Here is a 25,787-nt window from a genome sequence, read left to right on the forward strand (position 1 = left end):
CATGGCGTCTCTAGGGTCGCGCGAATTTCACTTCCGGGGCGGAGCGACAGGACTTTGGCGCGAAGTTTCATCTCGCAGGAGGAAGAGGGAAGCCTCGCCGCGCCGAGTCTCAGATTGACGGATTCTTGTTTTTTTCCCTGCCGAGTTTCGTCGGGCTTGAAAGAATGAATTGCAGCCCCTCGTGGAGGAAATCTTATCCGCGTAAAGGTTTTTGTTGTTGTTGTTGTTGAAAGACAGGATTACTAGATTTCTAAGGACAGCGGGGTCGTGTTGAAGCTTGAATGGCAGATTCATCTTCACCCCAGGGGTCTCTTAAATACTTCTCTATTATGTTTAGGAAAGTGGGGGCTGTAAGAGAATAATACACAAGCTGAGGATTGCTCTAACAACGGATTGTTCCAGTACTTTTCCTCTTTTGCTCAGATGGCGTGTTTATTATACGATCTGATCTTTCATGTGTTTTTTTTAACAGATACCCTAAACACAAGAAGTCGGGGAAAACGCATCTATTCGTGGATTGGCAAGGCTATATCTACAGACAAAACATTGCAGATCTCTCATTATAGGTGTGTTTTAGTGACTTGTTAGAGAGCAAAATGTTAACCGTGGTTCTGGGGAAATACATAATAATGCAATAGTGCTGATAATTGAGCAGTACATGTAGTAATTGTCTTACGTTCGTTTAGTGACCATTCAAAGTTACGACAACACTGAAAAAAGTGACATGATCATTTTTCACACAACCGTTGCAGCATCCCTATGGTCACATGATCAAAATTAGGGTGTTTGGCAAGTGGTTCATATTTATGACAGTTGCAGTTTCCTGAGGACATGTGATCAGCTTTTGTGACCATCTGACAAGTCAATGGGAAGCCAGATTCATTGTGTTATTAACGGTTCAATGATTCACTTAACAACTCTGGCAAGAAATGTAGTAAAATGAGGGGGGGAAATTGCTTAACAATTGTCTCGGTAACAAAAATTTGTGGCTCAATCATGGTCACAACTCGAGGACCACCTATAGTAGATATAAAAACTACATGGTGCATTATGGAAGAAGAATGAAAACAAAAACAAGCCCAGTCAGTGTCTAAAATTTTGACAAAGTTGTGGTAATGAATAGAAAGAAAATGCGGAATGGTATCCAATGCCTCTAAAGAAATTATTTATCATTTTTAGGGGAATATCTATTAATAAAAAAGATATCAGTGACATCTGTATTTTCCCTGGAGAGTTTATTTTTATAGAAGAAGAAAAATATGATGATTTTTTTGTGGCAAGACTCTTACAACTATATGAAGATGGTAAGTTTTTCTGTCTCTTCCCTATATAGCAGTTTTACAATACTAAGATAATTTTTTGTTGAATATTTGTAAAAAAGATAGTTAAACGTAATATATGATACTAAGAAGCTAAAGCATTTTTGAAAAATGGCAGAAATTCTTGTCCCAATTGTGGCTGTAAATTGAGGACTACCTGTATCAGTCTACAACTATTGGCTTGAATTAAATATACCGTTTTGGCAGTAGTTGATAGCAAAAGGTTGACACTCTTACTTAAGCTGACATTTAATGAAGCCAAAGAAATTTATGTTTCAAAAATATTGAAGGGATCTTGGTAAGTAATATTTTTTTCTACCCTAGGTGCTCAGAAAAAGCATGCAATTATTGAGTGGTTTTCTCGTTTTGAAGAAATACCATTTGGTCTCCGAAATAGTTTGGGACAAAAAAATTCACAGGAGATATTCTTGAATGAGAAGACTAACTGGGATACTGATATATTTGTTTCATCTATTATTGGTAAAATTATGGTGAGTAGTAGTGTATTCAAATGTGTCAAGGCAAGAAAAGGAAAATGTCTTCAGAACTTCTTTGATGTAGTTTGCAGTAATTGTAATCCTGAGATAGCTCATTCCTGGCAGCACCAGGGCTGACATTTTCTCTTGGATATGTAAGACTAAATATGAAAGCACTTTAAAAACAATATAAAGTAGTTTTTTTATTATATTTTATTATACATTATATTCTGTGATAAATAGCCTATCATAAGGTTAGTCATGGTAGTACTACTTCATCCGTTTTGACACTTCACTTATTTATACATTAATTAATTAATGCAGTATTATTGCAGGCTAATTCTGCTTACAACCAGGAGTTTGATTTTGACTGGCTCGAGGTTCACTCAATCTTTCATCCTTCCGAGATTGGTAAAATGAGGACTCAGATTGTTGGGGGAATTATGCTAACTCTGTAAACCACTTAGAGAGGGCTGTAAAGTACTATGAAGCAGTATATAAGTCTAAGTGCTATTGCTGTTTCCGTTGATGGACAATTTGAGCACTGTATTGACAACATTGCTACATAAATATGCTTCAATAGCATCAGCCAATCTGATTTATTTTATTTAAAAGATGTGCATGGCCACGCATCTTGGAGCACACCTGGGCAGCTCATGACAATAATAAAATTAAGAACCATAAAAAAGAAAATCTTAAAAAAAAATATGGTGCCCCAGTTATCTCCTAAGATGCCCCAACAAACTATCCTTACGTTCCATTCAATCTGTTCCAGTTCATGAGTAAGGTCTTAATAGCCTTCTGGAAAGCTAAAAAGGTGGAGTCTGCTAGATCGCCTCACAAGATAGAGACACCTATGAAAAGGATACATTTCCTAAATCCCATTAAATGGCAATATTTCAGGGAAGGAACCCGGAGCATGCCTATCCTGTTAGGCAGAAACTCTCGGGAAGAGACAAATAACCTGATCCTATGCTGGGTAGGAATTTAAAGTTTAACAGCACTTTGAATGGCACCCAGAAGAAAACTGAGAACCAGTGCAGCTTTTGCAGCACGAATGTACGTTGGGTGAATCTAGGGGTGCCTATTGCAGCTTCTGCATTCTAGATCAGTTGTGGCTTCTGGGTGGTCTTCAAGGGCATGTATAGGTCATTGCATTTCCTAAACAATGTTTTATATTGTTGATTATTAGTGTAGAATTGATTACTTAGCTTAGCTTACCCTGTCTAATAAAATTATAGTCCTGGTAATCCACAATCACCATGTTACCATTGTAGTAACAAAACCTCTGAGAAACACTATATTAGATTAATTGGGTAGGGGCTTTTGGTAATTTGAATTATTAATGTTTACATAGGTTGTATGTTACAAATACTATCTTAAGCATCATATATTTTTGATTCTAATACCAATCAGTATACTTCTATCCACATACAATTTAGAGATAATGAAAAGTATTATTCATAAGCTAATATTATATATGGTTCACTAGTACCGTAACTTATGAATAGTAACAGCCCTAGATATATATGATGACTTCAATAGATAGCAGTAGTTGGCATTAAGGTGGCTTGCCTCTGGTTACTATTTAGATTAGGCACCATCAGTTATTCCAGTATTTTTAGCTAAGCCAGGCATTTATTTAAAACAATCACAAAGCAGCAAACCATTCCCATTCTGCGAAGGAAACTACACACATGCAGCCATTAGTAATTGAACTCAACTGTATCTTTGCAAGTCAGAAACTTAATTCTAAAAATATGAGTTATAGTTCATTGTTTTGTTAACTATTCTTCTCAAAGGAAAAAGCCAATTTTCATTACATTTTGACGAAATACATTCCTTAACAGACATTTTGTTATGCTTAGAACTAATTGACATTTAAACTCTGAATTATACTAATTATACGTATTTGAATTTGATACATTGATCACATTATTTCACTGTTCTTTGGACTTAAATCTGCTGTGTAAATGAACACCTTTGTGCGGTTTTGCGGTTTTTAGGTTATTCCCTTGTCACCATGTGAACCATTGCCTATTGAAGTAAAAGATAAGCAAGTTATGTTTGTAAGGAAATCGTGGGATGGAAAAAAGTTAAAGCCATTGAGACCCAATTTACTGGCAGAATTGAAAAATTCTGTTAAACTAAAGAATGATATACATTTTGCAACTGAGTGCACTCGGACTCCCTCTCGCTCACTGGAAGAAGCAACTGAAAATGTCACTTGGAGTAATAAAAGCAGTGCAGAAGTAAAATTGAGACATTCAGCTGCTAAGTCTTCCTTGTTTAAGCAGAGATATTCCCCCAAACTGGTCAATGGAGACATCGCTGGAGCAAAGAAAAGATTGCAGCTAAACAGTACGTTTACAAATAATTGGGTATTGCTCTCTTTACTCTTAGAAGATATAGCTCTGTAAACTGCCACATGGTTTATGTACTGAATAGCACATTAATTTTAGGGTATATAGCTAGTCCTTGATTTATGACCACAATTAAGCCCAAAATTTCCATTGCTAAGCAAAACAATTGTTAAATGAGTTGCCCCATTTTGCAACCTTTCTTGCCACAGTTGTTAAGTGAATCACTGCAGTTGTTAAATTAGTAGCATAGTTGTTATGTGAATCTTTCTTCCCCATTGACTTTGCATGTCAGAAGGTCTCAAAAAGTGACCTTGGGACACTAACCGTCATAAATACGAGCCCAGTTGCCAAGCATTGGGAGTTTGGTCACATGACTATGGGAATGCTGCAATGGTCATAAGTGAAAAATGATCATGTCATTTTTTTTCAGTGCCATTGTAACGTTGAACAATCACTAAAATGGTTGTAAGTCAAGGACTTCAGATTATTTTCAGATGAAAGGCACAATTAACAATGGATAGCTTCTAATCTGGCACTCGTACAACTGAGGGGTTTCTTGAGCTGGGTTTGTTCATTTCTGCTGCTGTATTTGATTCATAAATACCTGTAACAAAGAAAATTCTGCCCCTATTAGTATAACTCACATGATTACTCACATACAGTAATTGTGCAGGTTTATAGATACATCATGATCAGAACTTTTTATCATTTCCTTGAAAATTGGGGAAACCTGTGTAAAAAATGGGGGAACAAAAGATATTGTCCTTCCACGTTATTACTTGGATGTAAACCTAAAGGACTCAATCACTCTAGCTCAAGATCTTGGAGACCAACTATATTTTTGACAATTCATGGAAAATCAGTAAGGTCTAAATTGGTTTCTTGGAAGAAACTTTAGAAATTAGGTTGCAGGCCAGAAGAAATTTGACCTCAGAGATACAGAGGGGCTTATGTATTCAGAAATTATCATTCTTTAATGACTTCTGTTAAATATATGTTCTGATTTTTCTCTTTTTAGCACCTACAAAATCTACAAATATGCTTGCAGTGCAACAAGATGTGCTTGAACTTCTAGACACTGGTTTGACTGAAACTCCTCAACGATCACCCCTTAAAAGAAAAGTAACATTTACCGGCATTAAAGGTTCTCCTAAAAAAATATCTTGTGTTTCTGATGAGGAAGATTTGCTTTCAGATATAAAACCACTGGATGAGCATCCTGAAAGAACTACAACAAATTTACTAACTTTGTGCCAGAGGATTCAAGATTCCAGCCTGAAAATTAGCAGTTGTGCTGTGACACAAAGTGGCAAAGGGTAGGGACCAGCATTATGTCCTAAATTTGGAAGTATGGTCTTCGGAACAGCCTAATGTTCTTGTTTCTATATTAACATACTATTTTTCTTCAAGCAAGACACAGGTATCCTTTTCTGTGTGTTTAATATTAATTTTCATCTTCTCTGTAATATTTTGCTGACAGGCAGAAATTTTAGCTTTTTAATAGTGGGGTTTAACAGATTAATAACTACACTTGAATGCAATTCCATGGGTTAAATTTTGTCTGCCTAGATTGTATCTGTTTCTCAGAATAGTGAAGTTGATGAAGGTGTGTATTTTTCATAAAATATATTACTCACATTTCTCTATAGTTTAGATGAAGAGTGTGAGTTGGAAACAAGGAATCCAGTGATGACTCCACGTTCACGCAGAAAATGTGCACAAGTGACTGCTGCTCGAATTGCAAAGCAACTTCGGTGAGACTGTTATCCATTCAACATTTTAATTTTTAGGCTGTTTAGGGTTAGTAACACTTAACAAATTATTGGTGGAAATAATTGCTTTATATATATGCATGTATACAAATATATTGTTGGATATATAAATTCTGCTGTCAGGCCTGCTTTTATATTCCTTTTAGAATTTTGGCCTGCCACACTTTCTCTTATTTCATTATGCTGTTTCTTTAAGAATAGTCAATGGGAGGGGGGATTAGAAGGAGTAGGATTTTGGAATGTATTGTTTTTCATTCTTTGCTAGAAGTCAAGGTCATCCTTTGTCTCTGCACTGTCACACCTGACCAGAAGAAGCTGGGCATGGACGCCAGCATGGAAGGAGAAGATTGGACCATGTGATGGACTGTGGGTGTGGGGACAAGATCATGAACTTTTAACTGTGTGGGATTCTGATGTAACTTCCAGAGTTGGGATCCCACAGCTATGTGCCAACATGCCTGCTTTATTAAATTGGAACTTTAAGCATAGTTTTGCCTTCGATTCTGATTTGATTCTACATGGTATTTGGAATGCTGACATCATCCCAACTCTCTCTTCAAAATAAATCACCAGCACCCCTTCCTCGCAGGGGGGCTGGTGAGGTTTGCTGTTTTTCCAATGCTGAACCACACCGGTCAGCGTAAAACATCAGCCAACAATTAGGAGAAAGCCTTTTGAGATAAGAAGCTGAGATGAGACGTTCCTCTGCAAATCTGCAAAGGCAAAAGCAGTTTTGCTTTTAAAAATCATTGCCGCTGGCAAGCCCAGCCTGTGGGGGATGGAAAAAAGAGAAATGAATGCAGTCAGCTCCGATGGAGATCCCGGATCATTCCGGACAATTAAATGTGAGTGCATTCTACCCCTCCTTCCCCCCAGCCAAGGCTTGGGAAAAACCCTGAGTGGAGATTTTGACTCCTTCCAAATGAGCCAATGCCCTGCAACTGGGTTGAAGACAGAATCCCTAGCAAGATGGGATTTTCAACCCAGCCAGCAAGAAGGGATTTGGCAAACATCTTCCACTTACCAGCCACCACTAAATTGGATTTTCTTCCCAGAGTGTGGAAGGTTAAGATGCCAGTGGGCACCTCCAGGACCATCATCATGGGAAAGTGCCCCAAGCCAGCAGAGGGGCCCTTGGGCCAGAGATCCTCCAAGCCAGCAGAGGGGCCCTTGGGCCAGAAATCCTCCAAGCCAGCAGAGAGGCCCTTGGCAAATAAAACCCCCTAACCAGCCATCATTGGGTGAACTGCAACCTGTGAATCAGGCACCCTCGGGATAGGTCTTAATCCCAGGTCATGGATGGAAGGGATTCCAATTGGTACCTGCCCTTCCTCAGCAGATGGCACCATGGCAGACAATTGGGCAGTGGCCAACCAAGGGATTGACCTCCCCACCGGTTCCAGTCTCCCCTGCAACGCCCCAAAAGGTTCTTGCCCAACCTTCCTACAGAGAAAGGTTCTCAACAACGGAAGAAGGGATTACCAAGGGGTTAGCTACAGAATGGATGGTGGAGAAATGTGATGAGGCGGTTCCTAAGTTTAGAGATGTAACTAGGTCCCTTTCCTCGTGGGGCCCAACAAAATGCCACCTTTGCTGTCAACTTGGCCACAAAGCGTCAGAGTGCTTGGCTCCAGCCCCATTGCCACAAATGTGTGCACCAACTGCCACAGCGGAAAAGGGAAGGCCCCAGATGCCACCACAAAAGAGTCATCTGGCCCAACAACCTTTAGAAGAGGATCCCCAACTTAAGGTGATGAAGAGTCCTACCAAGGGGCAGGCCTCAGAGGAGGAAAAAGGGAACCAACCTCTGGAAGAGGATCCCCAACTTAAGGTGACGAAGAGTCCTACCAAGGGGGAGGCCTCGGAGGAGGAAAAGGGTCAACAACCTCTAGAAGAGGATCCCCAACTTAAGGTGATGAAGAGTCCTACCAAGGGGGAGGCCTTGGAGGAGGGAAAAAGCAAACACGCTCTGGAAGAGGATCCCCAACTTAAAGTGACAGAGTCCTTCCAAGGGGGAGGCCTCAGAGGAGGAAATTGCTGAAGATGACCCAATGGTGAATGCACCCATCCGCCCCTTTGCCTTCCAAGTCAACCTCCAAGTGCCTAAGACGGAGTTGGAGGGGGAAGTTGAAGCAGTTGTGAGCACCAGTTGCTCTTGATGCTTAATCAGCATGTCGATTGTCAAGCAACTAGGCATAAGCACAAGACCTCTAGCCTGTCCCATTCGGGGTGAACAGGCAGATGGAACGCTAATGGGAGGGGCCTAACCCATGCTAGTAACTGAACTGGTGAAGTTACAAGTGGGCCGCCACTGCGAGCTTCTCAGATTCATTGTTGCTCCAGAGATGCCGGGGAAAATAATCTTGGAGCTTGCATGGCTTGACAAGTGGAAACCTATGATAAGGTGGGAAGACGGTGGTAGGAAATTGATGATTCTGGATGAGCTAATACCACCGATGGAGGAAAAGGGCCAGCCAGGGATGATTGAATCCAAGAGCCCAGAACCTGCAGCAGAGACAAAAACCCCAGCTGTCCAACAAGTACCCAAAAACTTGTTGGGGGATGTTTTGTCGAGAAAACCGCAGCATGACAGTAATGGAAGCCAGGATAAGCTGATGACAGCTATGAAATTGGCGCTCCCAACAGACCAGTCTGGACTGCTATAACGAGTGGCCAGCCCTAACAGACCATGGGAAGAGGTCGCAATGGACTTCATCGTGCAACTCCCAGACAGCAGTGGAAACAGAGTAATCTGGACAGTTATGGACTTGGTTTCTAAGCAGGCACACTTCATTGCTTGCTCAGAGTTGCCATCCGCAAAGAAATTAGTGAAAATGTTGGTGAAACACATTTATCGCCTGCATGGATGGCCCAAGAGGATCATTTCAGACCGCGGAGTCCAGTTCACAGCCAAGTTCTGGAGCCAGGTCCTGAGATCCATGGGGTCCACACAAGAACTGAGTTCAGAGGTTCATCCCAGCATGAACTGTGCAGCAGAGAGAGCCAATGCTTTGGTGGAACAATACATCCAGTGTTTTGTGGACTATCAGCAAGACAACTGGTCAGACTTGCTACCCTTCGCCGAAGTGGCGTAGAACAATGCAAGTCACAGCAGCGCTGGATTTACTCCTTCCCAGATTACCAGTGGCATGGAATTTGCTCCCATGCCTGAGCTGCCTAAAGAACCTCCCTCCTCCATGTCCTTGAATGAATGGATGGACATACTAAAGAAAGGTTGGGAGAATATGAAGAAGGCTCTAGCAGATGCAGCAGAAGCCTACCAGAAGCAAGCTGAGAACCATCGCTCGCTCCAGTACCCCTTTCATGTGGGGGACAAAGTTTTTGTGTCTACCAAATACTTAAGATTAGGAATGCCTAGCAAGGAATTTGGTCCAAAATTTCTAGGTCCATTCCTGATAGTGAAGATAGTTAGCCCATTTACAGTTCAGCTCAGTCTACCCAGAAGTCTAGGGAAATTTGGCCCGGAATTTCATTGTAGCTTGTTGAAACCAGTAAATGGGTCTAGCATAAGAGCGGATGCTCCCAAACTTTCTCTCCTCCTTTAGAGATAGAAGGGAAAACACCATCTATAGTGATAGGAGGGGAACCACAATCTGAGGTGGAAAAGATTGTAGACTCTAGGTTGAATAGGGGTCACTTGCAGTATTTAGTGCAATGGAAGGGCTACACTTTGTCTGAAGCCACTTGGGTGAAAAGCTGGAACTTAAAAGTGGAAAAGTTATTAGAACAATTCCACGAGGTTTCCCAATAAGCCAAAGGGTCCCCTAGGGGTGGAAGTAGGTGGTTAAATTTTTATATGTTAACTTTTATGTTATTCTCTTTTCAGGAAACGTTTTTCTTCTGAGGAGAGGCCGCCTGTCAGGCCTGCATTTATATTTCTTTTAGAATTTTGGCCTGCCACACTTTCTCTTATTTCATTATGCTGTTTCTTTAAGTATAGTCAATGGGAGGGGGGATTAGAAGGAGTAGGATTTTGGAATGTATTGTTTTTCATTCTTTGCTAGAAGTCAAGGTCATCCTTTATCTCCGCACTGTCACACCTGACCAGAAGAAGCTGGGCATGGACGCCAGCGTGGAAGGAGAAGATTGGACCATGTGATGGACTGTGGGTGTGGGGACAAGATCATGAACTTTTAACTGGATGGGATTCTGATGTAACTTCCAGAGTTGGGATCCCACAGCTATGTGCCAACATGCCTGCTTTATTAAATTGGAACTTTAAGCATAGTTTTGCCTTCGATTCTGATTTGATTCTACATGGTATTTGGAACGCTGACATCTGCCATTGCAGAATTTATTGGAGATACGGCCAAATATCTGGTGGAGACATCAAGACTCTTAAGTTTTAGTTTGTTGTCCAACCTCCCTTACAAACCAAATGTTAGGTGCTTGACAGGTTTTCAAGATTGCCTTCCAGTATCTTATTAGCAAAAAAAAAAAAAAAAAGATAGTTACAGAATTCCATGTTGTTTTGTTTCCCAAATTTTTCAAGGTATCTAGCTTGAAAATACCTAATGTGAATAAGGCAAAATAATTGAAGGTGTTTCTCACGCTTTCTCTTTCCTTGATTGAAATGTCTTTTGCAACAGCCCTGTTTTCTTCTCTGCTTTCCCAGAATCTGTTAGACGTTCCTTCACAGAATGGTAGCTTGGAATGATAGTTCTCTGGATAGCCAGGCCTTGCATGCCTTTTTGAAGAGTAAGCACACCTTTCAAAATCTGTGGCATTATTTAATCCACTAAAATCCCAAAGGCCAGGGATCTAATTTAAAGGTGGCTGAACTCAATGTAATTTAATCTAATTTAAAGGTGACTGAGCTCAATTCAGAGGTCCCCTGTGATTCCTTACACATCACAGGCTCAAAAGATAAAGCAGAATTTTACGTCACTATGTCTTGCCTGAACCTGGGGCTCATCATATATAGCTGATCATAATATTGTCTTCAGCCAGTTTTGTTCCAGTGTTGTCTCTTTTTCTGCTTATTGTCCAAAATTCAAAAGTTGATGTGTCTAATTTCTTTCTTTAGTATTTTGAATCCAGCTAGAGATGAAGGCAAGGGTAAGAAGTGTCTTAGTCCCTTGGAAACTTCTGATTCAGATAGCAGTGATGAAGAAGACAACAAGAAGCTTCATACACCTAAAAGGCAAACAAAATTCACTCCTCCCAAGTTCTCAAAGAACCAATCCATGGGGACACCTGCCAAGGATCCAAGGAATAGTGTAAGAGCTATAGGCATTTCTAAAAACAAAAAAAGTATTTTCAACAATCATATAAACATAAAATAATCTCTTGATTTTACAATTTAAGGAATTTATGAAATTCAATTTGGAATTTATAAATGGAGAGGAACAGTGGTTATATTTGTAGACTAATAATATCATCTTCATTTTACCTGATCAAGCTAGCTGTGTCTTTGTGTGTTAGGGTAATTTAAATCAATTTCAACTTCTGGCAACGTGAGCAGATCAATACAGTTTTCTTGGCAATATTTTTGGAACTGGTTTACCAATCTTTTAGAATTTGTTTTTTTAATTTCCCGGGCTTGTTGTGGTGTTGATTGGCTCTAAGTCACTCAGCTGGCTTTTATTCCCAAGGGAGAATGAAAATACAGGTCTCCTTGCTCCTAGTCCAGTACCTTTAACTACAACACAAAACTGACTACAAGGTGAACTACAAAATTCCAAAAAGGAAATAATGTAAAACTGTTTTTGCCTTTCCTTCTTTCAGTCCAATTTTGTGTTGAATATTCATTTAAATTCTATGCCAAATAAATAATGTATTAAGCATTACAAATGTTTGTCTTAATTTTTTCAATTATTATTTTCAGCAGTTTCAAACAAAATGAAATGCAAACAATTACGTTTGTAAATGAGAAACTAACAATGATTTTTCTTGCAGTCTAAACCAAGTACTCCAAAAACTCCACGCAATGCTACCCCAAGAATACGCAGCCGAAATCAGACTGCACAGAAGCCAGTCAATGTGCTAGAAGAAGCAAGAATGAGGTAAACTAAAATATTCCTGGTATTTCCTAAGGAAGGAAATTAATAATAATGTAGTTAAAGGAAGAGAACCTAGAAGTTAGCCTCTGAGGGTGAGGTAAATTATATTCTTTACTACAATAGGATATAATATAATTATCTTATTTGTTTAAATAAACATCCATTCTGTTATGAATGTCTTATTCTTCCTGTTCTATGTTTGCATATAAAATATTTTTTATTATAAAAAAGTTTTTAGTTTTAGACAAACATAAAACATACAGACATAAACACACATAAAATAAAAATCCTACTCCAATTATTTACAGTGTTTTGATTGGCTACAAAACTTTTGCGCTTTCTCACAATAGTCTTCACTTGCAATTTACATAAAGACTCATATCATCATTCTAATATATATGTATACAATTGTTATGGTTATTAAACATTCTTTTGACTATAGCTATTATTACATCCTTTTTATGTAAAGTATTCTGAATTTAAGATAAATTTATATTATGACATTTATATCATCCTGAAATCATCCAATACTATTACATCTTTATATTCTATTCTATGTAGAATTATTTATCTTTTATAACAAAGCTTTTAAACATCCTCTCCATAGTCCTCACTTACAATTTATATAAAATTTCATATTATCAATTTAGTGTATATATATATGTATTATTATCATTATTAATTATTTATTTAGCTATAACTATTATTACTTTATTTTATACATAATACTCTAAATTTAACTAAGTTTAACTTAATTTTTATTCTAACATTTCATTTCTTTATCCTGTATCCTTCCAGTAATACTACAATCCTATATCTCTTGCCATTTGTGGTATTTGTATTCTAATTATTTTCTTGATAAGTCTTATGTGGACTTCTCTTGGCACCTTGTTGTTCCTTGCATATCTTGTAAAAACTCGAAACCCTCCATCTGTTCCTTCCATCCGCTTGCCTTTAGTTATCACTGGTGCTTCTGCCAAAATTTCTCCCTTTTCTTCTTCCATGTTTTGAGGTTTGAGATAGGGTTCCAGTACGTTAATCTCTCCTTTCAACATTCCACTCCTGTCGTTTCCAACCACACTCGATTTGCTGTCAATATCAACAATTTTCTTATCACTTTGTTCATATTTTTCTTCAATTTTTTGAACTATTCTCAAATTTCATCATCGTTTTATAAATATTCTCAACTCTTCTATTTTTTATGTTTTTTGTTCTATGTTCTCCATCCTCTTTTCAATGTTTTTTTGTACTTATTTGTACTTTTTGAATTTCAAACATAATCATTTGCAATGTTAATTCTTTTTCTTCTTCACGTTGCACCATTCTTCCAGGTTATAAACACTGCCACTAAAACATCCAAAGCTTTTTGTTAAGTTTCAAACAAGTTCACTATAATCTTTCAAGTCAAGGTTTTCTCTTCACTCCAGTCCAGCTATTGATAGTACTCCAGAAGAGCACCTACACAAACAATCCGTACTCTTCCCACTATCCCTTTCAATAAACAAAATCAGGAGCTTTGAAGTATTTGATATGTCAGGTGTTCAAAGAAATAAAAAAAGACAATGTTTCCAAGCCTCCAGCCTTTAGATAGCAGTGTTGCTTCTTTTTCCTCTGCCTGTACCCCTTTCTTTAAATTCCAGACTTAAGGGAAAAAAAGTGCTTAAAAGCAAACAATCCAGGCGAGCATTGTAAAAAGAAAAGAAAGAAAATCATAATCCACAAATATGAAAAAGGGGAAAAACAGAAGAAGAGGGAAAAAAGAAACCAGTCTAATTTAAAAAGTAAGAGGCATTTGTAAAAGTTCCATCCATTTAAAAAAAGCAAAATTAAAAAAAGATAATACACTAAGTTTAATTCAAGTTTAATTCGCTGCTTGCTCTCTTCTGTCTTCAATTTTAATCTTACTCTAAGTCTTTTTGGGTACCGTATTTTCACGACCATAAGCCGCACCGGATTATAAGCCGCAGTATCAGTTAATGTTAATTTTTCAAACTTTTTTCACATATAAAGCGCACCGGGTTATAAGCCGCGCTCAGAGACCCGGCTCCCCTTGGTTCCTCATCGAATCACGTGCGCAGGTTGCAACTGGAACTCCGTCTGCCCGAGTTGGGGCATTTTCTGGCTTGGGACGCTCCGGTGGCTTCTTCGGGAGGCAGCCCGCCGGCTTCGGCGAAGGCTGGGACGGAGAGCGCGGCGACTGTGGAGCATGTGCAAAGTACTTTCGCCCCCACGCTGGCCCCCCTCACCGCGCGCCGGCCTTCGGGGATGAAGGGGCAGGGCTTCCCGGGCGGAAGGCATGCCTGGCTCTGCGGCTCCAGCCCCGGCACCTTTCGGCCGAGCCTCTCCCGCCAGGCGGCCGCCTTCCTCCGCTGAGCGGCCCCACGCAGCCTCGCCACCCCGGGAGATCGCCAGCGCAGGGGCCTGGGGCGCCGCGGCCAGGGAAGCCGAACCAGGCGGCGGCGGCGCTCCGGTCGCTCTGTCCTCTCCGCCTCCCGCGCCTTGCCCGCCGCCCGCCCAGGATGCTGACCTACTGCCATGCCCCGCGCCCGCCGCTGGCCCTCTCCTGCGCCTCCGCTGCCGCCACCGCTGCCCTGCTCGGAGTCCTCTGGCTGCACGCCTGCTGCGGCATGCCCCATGTCATCCGCCCGGGTTGCGGTCCCCGAGGCGGGCGGGTGGGCGCACGTGGCAGGCGTCGGCTAGCGGGACGTTTCTGACGCGGGAGGCTTCGGGCTCCGCTGCTCTCCCAGCTCTTGCCCGGCTGGCGTGGTGTGCTGGGAAGACCGGCGCCGCACCGGCCACCCACGCGCCCTTGACCGGCAGCGCAGAGCCGGCTGGGGCGCGGAGCGGAGTTAGGCAGGGCGACTGCCGGGGCGGATTGGGTGCTCGGCGCCGGCAAATCCTGAAGGGCTGCGCCGGTCTGCCGTCCCTTCTTGCGGCGGCGGGGGTGACGAAACAGCCCAGTCTATAGGGGCTGGGAGCTGGGTGGCTCTCTGCTCGCCCCCCGGTCTCCGACTCAGAAAGTAGCGAGGTTGAAGGGAGAGACCCGAGGGACGTGTGCATGCTTGCGAGCTTCAAGTTTGAGCGTCGGGAGGGAGAGATTTTCGATCTTTTTTCACATATAAAGCGCACCGGGTTATAAGCTGCACTGCCGGGTTTTGATCAAATTTTAGGATTTTCAGTGCGGCTTATAGTCGTGAAAATACGGTATTCTCTTCTCTAATAGTAAAATTTATCTCACCATTTCGACACACTCTCACTCCTGCTTTTCTTCCATTCAGGGGCTGTCCCAACCTTCTGCAGCTTCTCTTTTGCTGGAAAAAAGAGCTTCTACCTGGATCAATCAGGGTCTTTGCGATGTCCCTGAGATCAGCCCTTCTCTATCACCGTCTCTATGGGACGGTTTAGGTCCAAAAGGACCTTCCAGCAGCAGAGATATCGACAGCAATCCTGGAGCTCCAAGATTGCATGTTGTGTCGTAGTGACAGTCCCGCCCTCTCCTGCATATAAAATATTTTTTACTTTGGATTAACGTTGAAGTTATAAAGTCACCTTTAAAAAACCCACTCCTTTTTCAACCCAGCATTATTTGAAATGAATTCTTAGAACATTTGCATAACAACTCTTAATGAATTCTATTCTGCGCCTAGCACCTTGCTTAGAAATCATATAACCGGGATCTTTAGAGTTAACATCTCTTTGCTCCTCTTTTGCTTTAATTGACAGACTGCATGTGTCTGCTGTCCCAGATGCTTTGCCCTGCCGTGAAAAGGAATTCCAGGATATCTGTAACTTTATAAAAAGCAAGCTCCTTGATGGTACAGGAGGGTGAGTGTTTCTTGGCATGCTATTCATCCATTTTCTGTTTCATTAAAGAGGAAGGAAAAAGAGAAATCAAGGTCATGTTGATGTGCCAAAACAATAATAGCAAGTTTTTGCTTTAAAGTTCTTTTTCTAAAAGATTACAACGCCTTTTACAATTTCTTGGAAGTCATGCATTCTTATTACACAGATTAAAAGAAGTACCTTGTTTATTAATAAATACTTATTAACATGTTTTGGCAGCAATTTGCTAAGTACATTCCATTCCTGAAATCTTCACTTCTATTACCCAGTCCATTGGGTGTGGAATTGTCCATGTAGAAGCTTCTCAGATCTATCTACCGTATTTTCACGACCAAAAGCCGCACCGGATTATAAGCCGCAGTATCAATTAACGTTAATTTTTCAAACTTTTTCCACATATAAAGCGCACCGGGTTATAAGCCGCACATTTCCCGACGCTTCTGGACATCTGTTGCAGTCGCGAGGAGCGGCACGAGGGTTCTTGGCGCTCCGGGGGGCGCCGAGGGCGGCTGGGAGGGGCGCGCGGCTTGGTTTCTCCTCCCTGGACGTCGCAGCGGCGGCCCCGGGCGCACCGATCTCTGTGTTTTTCGCATCGGGGCATGCTCTTGCAGCGCGCCCCGATGCGAAAGGCACTGGGATCGGTGAGTTTGGGGCTGCTGCTGCGGCGTCCAGGGAGGGGAGGCCGGGCCGCGCGCCTCTCCCAGCTGCTTTCGGTGTTTCCTGGAGCGCCGGGAGCCTTCGTGCCGCTCCTCGCGACTGCAACAGATGTCCAGAAGCGGCTTTTGGGGCTGGTGGGGATTGGATTTCCGGCTCGGTGGCCCCTGTCGCTTCTGGACGTCTGTTGCGGTTGTGGGGAGCCGAGGAGAGTGTGGAGGGGAGCGCGCGACGGTTCTTGGCGCTCCGGGAGGCGGGAGAGGCGCGCGGTTTGATTTCTCCTCCCTGGACGTCGCGGCGGCCCCGGGCGCACCGATCTCTGTGTTTTTCGCATCGGGGCGTGCTGCAAGAGCATGCCCCGATGCGAAGGGCGCGGGGATCGGTGCGCTTGGGGCTGCTGCTGCGGCGTCCAGGGAGGAGAGGCTGGGCCGCGCGCCTCTCCCGCTTCCCGGAGCGCCGGGGGCCGTCGCGCGCTCTTCTCCGCGCTCTCCTCGGCTCCTCACAGCTGCGGTGGACGTCCAGAGGCGACAGGGGCTGTCGAGCTGGGGGTCCGGTCCCCATTGGCCCCAGGGGCCGCTCCTGGACATCTATTGCAGTCGCGAGGAGCAAAGCAGCTGGGAGATCTTTTTCCACATATAAAGCGCACCGGGTTATAAGCCGCACTGCCGATTTGGGATCAAATTTTAGGATTTTCAGTGCGGCTTATGGTCGTGAAAATACGGTACTTGCCTGTGTTTATTTTTATTTTAAGAAGAATTAAGTAACTTTTGGGGGGCTTCAAGTACGAGTTAAAGAAATGACACATTTTCAGAATTTCCTTATAAAAGTTCCAGGAACAATCAACATAGCTCAAGCTGCAGCTGAATCATTAATCATATTTAACCTAACTAAAGGGACAATTGTTCTAAGGTAGTATAAGGCAGCTTTTTATTAGAAAAATAGAAATCTTCATGATTAGTATTGGCTCTCTTGTGTTTCAGATGTATGTACATTTCTGGAGTTCCTGGAACAGGCAAAACCGCAACAGTCCATGAAGCTATTCATTATCTTCAGCAGGCAGCAGAAAATGACGAGATACCAGTTTTCCAGTTTATAGAGATTAATGGAATGAAACTGACTGATCCCCACCAAGCCTATGTGCTCATTTTAAAGGTGAATATGCTTGAGAAAAATGGAATTGGGCAAGAAGCTTTTTTAGTAGCTTCTTAAATTCAGAGGGTGAGCTTGCCTGTCACTAGCCATAAGTTGTATGTGTGTGTGTGTGTGATTATTTTTCTTGATATGTGACAGTGTTTTCAGCTCCTATCTTCCAGATGAATAATTTGGTTATGGAATATAATCTAGCACATTGTTTCCATGGAAGTTGGTAGATAGATGTTCTTAGTCTTGGCTGAGAAAAATGAATGGCCCAGATGCATCCAGATGTCTTACATTCCTATGGAGGATTAAAACCTGTCTTCCTGCTCCTAGTTCAACATCTTAAACAATACACTACATTGGCTCTCCACTTCAGGTGTACACATCCAACATTTGTTTCTTTGTGTGTCTACACTACTGACACAACTTATGGCTTGTGGATAATGGCTGTCTTTTAAAATTTGGAAGATTGCAAACACTTTAGTAGTTTGATCTCAACTGCCTTTGCTTTTAAAAAACTTGTGTCCTTCCACCTCTCCTTTCACTCTTCCTGTTTTATATTCATAATAAGACAGACAAATTGTGTCTGTTTTGCTATGAATATTTCCAGCTCCAAGTGGGTTTATGACTTCACAGTTTGATGGTGTTCAACATAAATAATGAATGTAAGTCTGGCAGAAAGTTTATATTAGGTTCCATTATGACAAATTGGAGGTAATGTAATTCTGCAAAATTATAGTTTTTAGGTGAGTTCTTTCATCTGTCCTTCCAAAGCTGACAACATGCCACACTGAATGTAGTAGGATTTACCTCTAGATAAACATACATAGAATTATACTACCACTGTAGCAGAATTCATTACTGCTGCACAAGATCATAACACCAGTCTCCATTTAATTTGATCTAGCTGCTGACAGGCCAGAAGACAACTGCCAATCATGCAGCTGAACTTCTGAAAAAGATGTTTTGCACACCTGGATCTAAAAGGAAAACTTTAGTACTTATTGTGGATGAGGTAATGTGGGAGTGGTTATATTAGCATATTTTTTTTAGTTTGTTTGTATGTATGTATTTTGGAATCATGGGGCTGTTGTAAGATTGAAATGGTCTGAAGTGGTCATCCTTGTCAATAAAAACAATGTAAACTATTTCAAAACACTTTAATTCCCTTTACCTGAATAAGAGGAGCCTACAAATATTAATTAAAAATAAAAACCATCTCTGCTTAGTTTAAAGTCTTTAAAAAAGAATGCAAAGGGAAAAAGCTATTTTCTATGTTCATTCCTAAACTGATTTCTGTGGATTTCAGTTCCAGGTTTCAGTTCCAGCTACGTAACAAGTACTTGTTCTTCAAATAGAAATGTACTGATACAGAGAAAGAAATATAGAGTATTTTTCTTTAGATACTCATATATGCAGTGTTATCCATAGGTGAAGAAAACTGTATTTGAATAACCCAAAATCATATTTTTCTGCAGAACTAAAAAAAAAAAGAACCAGAACTTTTACATCTTTGTAGCATATATTTTCTTCATCTGTAACTTTGTATCAATTTCTTCCTTAATCTAGCTTGATCTTCTATGGACTCGAAAACAAAATGTAATGTACAATCTCTTTGACTGGCCCACCCAGAAAGATGCCAAGCTAATTGTCTTGGCCATTGCTAACACTATGGATTTGCCAGAAAGAATGATGATGAAAAGAGTAGCCAGCAGGCTGGTATGTCTATTCAACTCTTATTACTGTGGTTATGTTGCATTCATGATGTTTTCAGAAAATAATGAAAAAGAAGAGAATGAGATATTACTGTACTGTGCTTTGGAATCAGATCAGTGGTGGGTTGCAAGCGGAACGCCCAGTAGGGGCATACCAGAGCGTGCCCAGAGCACCGCTATGGTGCTCCGGAGGGCCCATCTGTGCTCCTTACCTATCTTTAAAGCCTTCAGCGCTTCCGCACATGAGCATGGCCCGTACAGCGCTTGTGCGATGCTCCGCCGAGCAGCTGGAGGTTGCGGGGGCTTGCAGAGGCGTAGCTGGAAGATAAGACACATGCGTGCGTTCATGTGGAGGACGCCGGGCCCTGTTGCAACCATACCAGTTGCAACAGGATCCGGAACCCACCACTGAATCAGATGTTACCGGTATGAGAAAAAATCCAGATAAATTCTCAACCTAATTGTTTGAGATGCCATTTTAGTATGGTCTGGATAAAGAAAAGTTTGGTAGATACCATTTACTAGGAGTTTAAATAATGATGTTATGCATTTGATTACTGAACTAGATATCAAACATAGGAGTCTTTGTAGTGCTAGAAGAAAGAAGGATTCTGATGTGGGAGTGTTCAGCCCATGATAATAGGCTGGAATGCATAGCATTCTGGAAAAATTACTTGCAATAATAATATCACAAGTTCTGAATAAAACAATTCAGTAGTTTACACCTAAAATCGCATGACTATTTGGTGCAAAAATTTTCAGTTTCCATATAAGATAATTAAAAAGCATTTGAATAGAAAAGCCATCATAATTGCATATCGTATAATTTATTTTATATCTACGTTTCATAGAGTTTGTCAGATTTATTGAATATCCATTTCAAGAACTTTCAAGAAGTTTGATGTTTTCCATTTTGCAGGGCCTTACCCGAATGTCTTTCCAGCCATACACCTACAAGCAGTTACAACAAATCGTTTCATCCAGGATCAATCAGTTAAAAGCATTTGAAGAGGATGCAATTCAGTTCATTTCTAGAAAGGTAAATTGTCCATAGCAGCAGCTGGGTGCATTTTTTTTAAAAAAATTAACACTGTTCTTAGTAGTTAATGATTGAGCGCTAACTGTAAAGTACAAACTATGTACCAACTGATGGATCTGGGTGTGTATCATAAATTAGAAAAAAATTAAAGAAGTGCTTCAAAGATTCTTCATTATTGTGTCTCAGTTTTTCAGGATTCTGAAGAAAAAGAAGATGACAGTAATCAAATCCACAAAACGTATCCCCTTTATTTATTTATTTGGGTATTGCAATGTTGAGAAAATGATCAACTTTCATTTTTAATTAATACATTTTAGGTTGCAGCTTTGTCTGGTGATGCAAGACGGTGCCTTGATATCTGCAGAAGGTCCACTGAAATCTGTGAACTTAATTGCAAAAGAGGCGTTTCTGGATTAGTCAACATGGCACATGTTATGCAAGCCATGGATGAAATGTTCTCATCTCCATATATAAATGCAATTAGGTAATAAAATAGTTTACCTGTGAGAATTCTCTTTTTCGGTGCCATCAAGGAAAATCTGGTCTGAGCAGTGTGGTGGCCTAGAGTTGGAGCTCTTGCCTCATAATCACATGACTGTGCATTTGATTCCAAGTAGCAGCAGATATTTCTTTCTGGGAGCAATGAGTAATTGTTTGCTGAGAACTCCACATAGGCGTCAGGAAGGGCATCTGGCCAGTAAACACTCAAGTTCCGCTCAATGGACTCCTCCCCGATACAAGGGTTTATAGGATTATTAAAAGAAAAAAATAAGAAAAATCTGGTCTATGCAGTCCAAAAGTTACAACCATTTGTTCAACAACCATTAAAAGGTAATGGTGCTGAACAAATGGTGGTAAGGACCGGTCCTTGGAATTCCAGGCATTCCCACAGTCACATGGTTGTGATCTGAGCATTCAGTGCCTAGCTCACAATTACGACAGCAAACTGCAGTCACATGATCTCAATTTCCAACATTCTTTGCCAGCTTCCCACAAGCAAAGGCAATGAGAAAGCTGCCAGGAACTTGGAAATCATGGTCACATGGAGTCCTTACTCAATAACAGTAACCAGGATGGAATTGCTGTTGCAAAGCAATACAGCTAATGTGACATCACACTTTAAGGCATCATTTAGAGACAAAAATTATGTTCCCAGTTGCCATCATAACAAAATCTTAATTGTATTTGAAATAGACCTTTTCTTATCAATAGTCACTATTCTCACTCATTCTGGGTTCCTTTTTTTGGACTTGTTTAGCTCGGTCCCACTCATTTATTCATGTTAAATATTGCACAGGGTTACACATTTATCCCCCAAACTCATCCTTGTTGCTTCCAATTATCACCATTTTATGGACCAACTTATGAAGTTTTACTTTTAGGAACACCCACAATTGAGATAACATCAATTGTACACTGAATGGAATACATGTCTGCCTTGTAAGTCAACATATTGTTTCTTGCAACCCACCAAGTAGAAGCTATATGTAGTGTACCAACCCACTGAGAGGTACTTTTTTATGTTGATTAATCTTGTTGGGGTTCCATTCTCTTTTAGGAATGCTTCACTGCAGGAACAAATATTCTTGAAAGCCACAATTGCAGAATTTCATAGGTTAGGACTGGAAGAAGCTACAATTCAGCAGGTAAAAATAAATGCTAATTTTTCAAGACTTCGATTATATTCTGTGGATGTATCTTTTCATTGGAAATGACTAATACATTTTATACAGTGTAGCTCTTTATTCCAATTTACAAATATGCACTAATTCCGTATGTTTATATTTTGAATATAGTTACAGTAGCTGTGTCAGACCATACTATACATTCTTCCAAATTGCATATATTCAATCTAGACAATCTATTTGACAATCATTTAATAATTTTCAGAATACAGTGGTACCCTATTAACTTATTGTTAATTGGTTCCAGGAAGCATGATGAGTACCAAAAACGACAAGTGCCAAATGAATTTTTCCCATAAGGAATAATGAAGTGAGTCACAAGGCAGTTGACACTGACAAGATGTAGCTTGTGCATTGAGTACCAAATAAATAATGAGGGCCAGGACAAAATGTTCATGTCAAAATGTGTTGAATACTAAATTAAAACTCAATTAAATGAGTTTCAAAGCAGTTGAGTACCAAGATACCACTGTCTATACCCATGATGGCGAACCTATAGCACGCGTGCCACAGGTGGCACACGGAGCCATTTGTCTGGGCACGCGAGGTGCTGGCCAGCTGACTTTGGCCTTCTTTTGAGGCCATTTTTCACCCTCCGGAGGCTTTAGGGGATTCCCTGAAGGCTCCGGATTGTGAAAAAACAGTCCTACGGGCAAACCAGAAGTTCAGGAACGTACTTCCGGTTTGCTCGTAGGGCTGATATTAGCCCTCTGGAGCCTACAGGAGGCTTCCCTGAAGGCTCTGGAGGGCAAAAAAAATGACCCTACGAGCAAACCGGAAGGCACTTCCGGGTTGCTCATAGGGTTGTTTTTTGCCCTCCAGAGCCTTCAGGGAAGCTGCCTGAAGGCTCCGGAGGGCTAAAACCAGCCCTACGAGCAAACTGGAAGTCCATTCTCGAACTTCTGATTTGCCCATAGGGACGGTTTTTCGCAAGCTCCTGAAGCCTCCGGGGGGGGGGGGGGCAGTAAAGGCTGTTTTCGCTTTCCCCAGGTTCCTAAAAAAACCCTGAAGCCTGGGGAAGGCGAAAAAAGCACACCAAAAATGGGGGGGGGAGCGCTGGTCAGGCACGCATGCGCACTGGGGTCATGCGCATAGCATGGATGTGGCACACCCGCGCACGACCCCCCTGCGCTCCCCCCGCTTTTTGCATGCGAGCCACAAAAGGTTCGCCATCACTGGTCTATACAGTTCTGAAAAATGGTGTATCTCAGTAGTTCTCAACCTTTTCTTTACCACAGACCCCCTTTAAATAACTTTTGTGGCCACAGACCATGGCCACAAACTCCCAGGACTTAACTCAGGACTTAACTCAGGATTTAAATCATAACATTTCTTCAAGCCTTCATGGACCCCCTTGTGATCACATCACAGCCCCATCCCCAGAGGTCTGTGAACCACAAGTTGAGAACCACAGATGTATCTTGTTAGTTATTTTCCCATAGAAAGAGGAGGAAAGTAATTAGAAATTACTCCCTTAACCTGCTTGTTTTTAACCTTCAGTTTTCTTTTTTCCTCTTCTAGATATTTCATCAGCACATTGGTCTATGTAGACTTGAAGGCCTGCCAACACCTACTGTATCAGATATAATGGCAATTTCCTCCCGACTTGGTGCTTGTAAACTTTTGCTGGCAGAATCTCATGCCAAGTACCTCAGCATGCGAATTCGACTCAATGTTAGCCAGAATGATGTCATGTATGCACTCAAGCAAGATCAGAATGCCAAAAATACTAAATTTTAATAAGTCTTATTTTAAATAATGATGCTGGTGAAATTTGTTTTTAAACTTGTTTTAGTTATTTTTATAGAGTTTATAATTATAACTTCTTTAAAAAATAATCCAGTTGTTCATACTCTCATTATAACTCTACACTATAATATACCTCTACTATAAATCTATTATCAGTTGTTGCAGCTTAGTTAAAAATTGGTTTTATCCCAATTCATGTTCATGCAAATTCACCTTATCCCATGTTTAGTTAGTTTCCAAAATACTGTATTCAAAATATTAGGCTTATACAAACCACTGGAAAGAGATTCATTGCAAAGCATATTAGTTGTCTTCTAAACTACTATTCTAATACTGCCCAGAGAGGTGGTGATCGTCTTTGAGCAACATTGCAAATAATCCATCAGTTTTAATATTTTGAAAAATGTTTTGTTCATGATAACTATACTTTGTAAAGTACTTCTTCCAATTGTTTTTCCAAAGTTTACTAACTATTCTTAACTAGTTTTGATTATTGCAAACCTATTTATACCTTTAGCTGGAAATGAAATGCTAGTGGTAATTTAAAGTTTAGTGCCAGTTTGGTGTAGTGGTTAACACTTCAGGCTAAAATTAGTAAACCACAAATTCTAGTCCCGCCTTAGCCACAAAGCCAATTGGGTGAACTTGGGCCAATCACTTTCACTCAGCCCTAGGAAAGAAGTATGGCAAACTACTTTTGAAAAATCTTGCCAAGAAAACTGGGACTTGTCCAGGCAGTCTTCAAGAATTGGACATAATTGAATATAAGTAAAAAAGAGTTTATCAACTGAAATATGGAAAACTTTAATAAATCAAAGGTAGAAAGTGTAGAAAAGCATATAATTCAAAAGTATTCATCCAATCATGATTTGCATTGTATTTTAATTAAACCTGAAATGTTTTTTCTATGTAATATGGTCAATAGAGGGCAGTGCAACCTGTAATTCATTGATTTTCTTTTGGCCAGAAACCAGAACATCCCAAATATTCAGGTTTTATTTAGGTCCAGTTGTGGCTGATCCAGAATTGTTTGGTAGAACTTCCAGCACATAATTATTTCTTTTTTTGGGGGGGGAGAGGATGCTTTTAATTTTATACACATTTCTATAGAAAAAAATATAAAAATCTAAATTAAAACTAATCATAATTTTTGTAATTGATTATTTAAAAAGGCTGATAGGGTGATGGAAAATTTTTAATGCATTTAAAAATCAGCTAGGAAAATAAAAGTTACCGAGCATGGAAAGATCCAATAACTCAAAAACATACAACAAAATGCTTCCTCGTCAGAACATTTTAAGTACGTGCAACTAACTACTCTGGAAATAATAACATCTTTGATAACCAGCTATTTACAATGTTTAAATGTAATATCAAGACTTTGATTAGTCTGATAGCTAGTGCAAATAACAAAACAATATTGTATCTAGTAATTTCAGGGAACAAACCTGCTGGTCTAGTTTGGAAGTGGCTTAAGCTCCAAGGCAATTCTGTTTATAAAGCACTGAAGTAATTCAAGAGACAATGAAATCACTTTTCATTCATTTAAAAAAATGAGGCAGCTTGTTCTTGGATCAAGAACAGATCTTTAGAGAAAAGTATAGTCTATTTCAACCTAGGTTTCACTCCATTCAAATGGAGTTTTAATAGCAGTTCTCAGGTTATTAGTCATCATCCAGTACATTATTGTCTCAATCACTGATTCACTATTGACTGGATTAACCAGTTACATTGGTTATTCATTAACTATGAATTGTCAAGAAACCTTAATTTCTTGGTTTACACCAAGTATTATGTGCAAACTAATCATGCCAACCTAAAATTACAGAAACCACATTAGGAACATGAATTTTGCACTCTTACCTATATTTAGGAGTGAGGGAGAGAGAGAGAGATTATGGGCCTATTAGTGATTCATATGCAGGGATGGGCTGCTAGGAGTTTGCAGGGGTTAGGGAGAACCTCTAAGATTCTGTGCAGTTGGGAGAACCCCCAAATCCCACTCCTGACTG

General features: G+C 40.6%; 1 protein-coding gene across 2 annotated transcripts; it reads left to right on the top strand.

The window, feature by feature from the left end:
• The first annotated feature begins 19 nt into the window (after positions 1-19).
• On the top strand, positions 20-23,864 carry ORC1 (origin recognition complex subunit 1). Of its 2 annotated transcripts, none has more exons than XM_014059344.2 (17): positions 20-207; positions 473-566; positions 1,180-1,304; positions 1,644-1,810; positions 3,802-4,156; positions 5,177-5,474; positions 5,808-5,912; positions 10,978-11,170; positions 11,850-11,956; positions 15,677-15,778; positions 17,431-17,602; positions 18,495-18,602; positions 19,157-19,306; positions 20,222-20,341; positions 20,659-20,825; positions 21,900-21,987; positions 23,548-23,864. In XM_014059344.2, the coding sequence occupies exons 1-17, from the start codon at positions 165-167 to the stop codon at positions 23,764-23,766; spliced, it is 2,613 nt and encodes an 870-aa protein (XP_013914819.2). In that variant the 5' UTR covers positions 20-164; the 3' UTR covers positions 23,767-23,864. The 2 variants fall into 2 exon arrangements, with proteins under 2 accessions (XP_013914819.2, XP_013914820.2); XM_014059345.2 differs by having other exon boundaries at positions 20-201.
• The last annotated feature ends 1,923 nt before the right edge of the window (positions 23,865-25,787 follow it).

Source organism: Thamnophis sirtalis, unplaced genomic scaffold (assembly GCF_051295495.1).
Source record: "Thamnophis sirtalis isolate CommonGarterSnake01/CBP01778 unplaced genomic scaffold, rThaSir2_p1.2 scaffold_7, whole genome shotgun sequence".
NCBI lineage: Eukaryota > Metazoa > Chordata > Lepidosauria > Squamata > Natricidae > Thamnophis > Thamnophis sirtalis.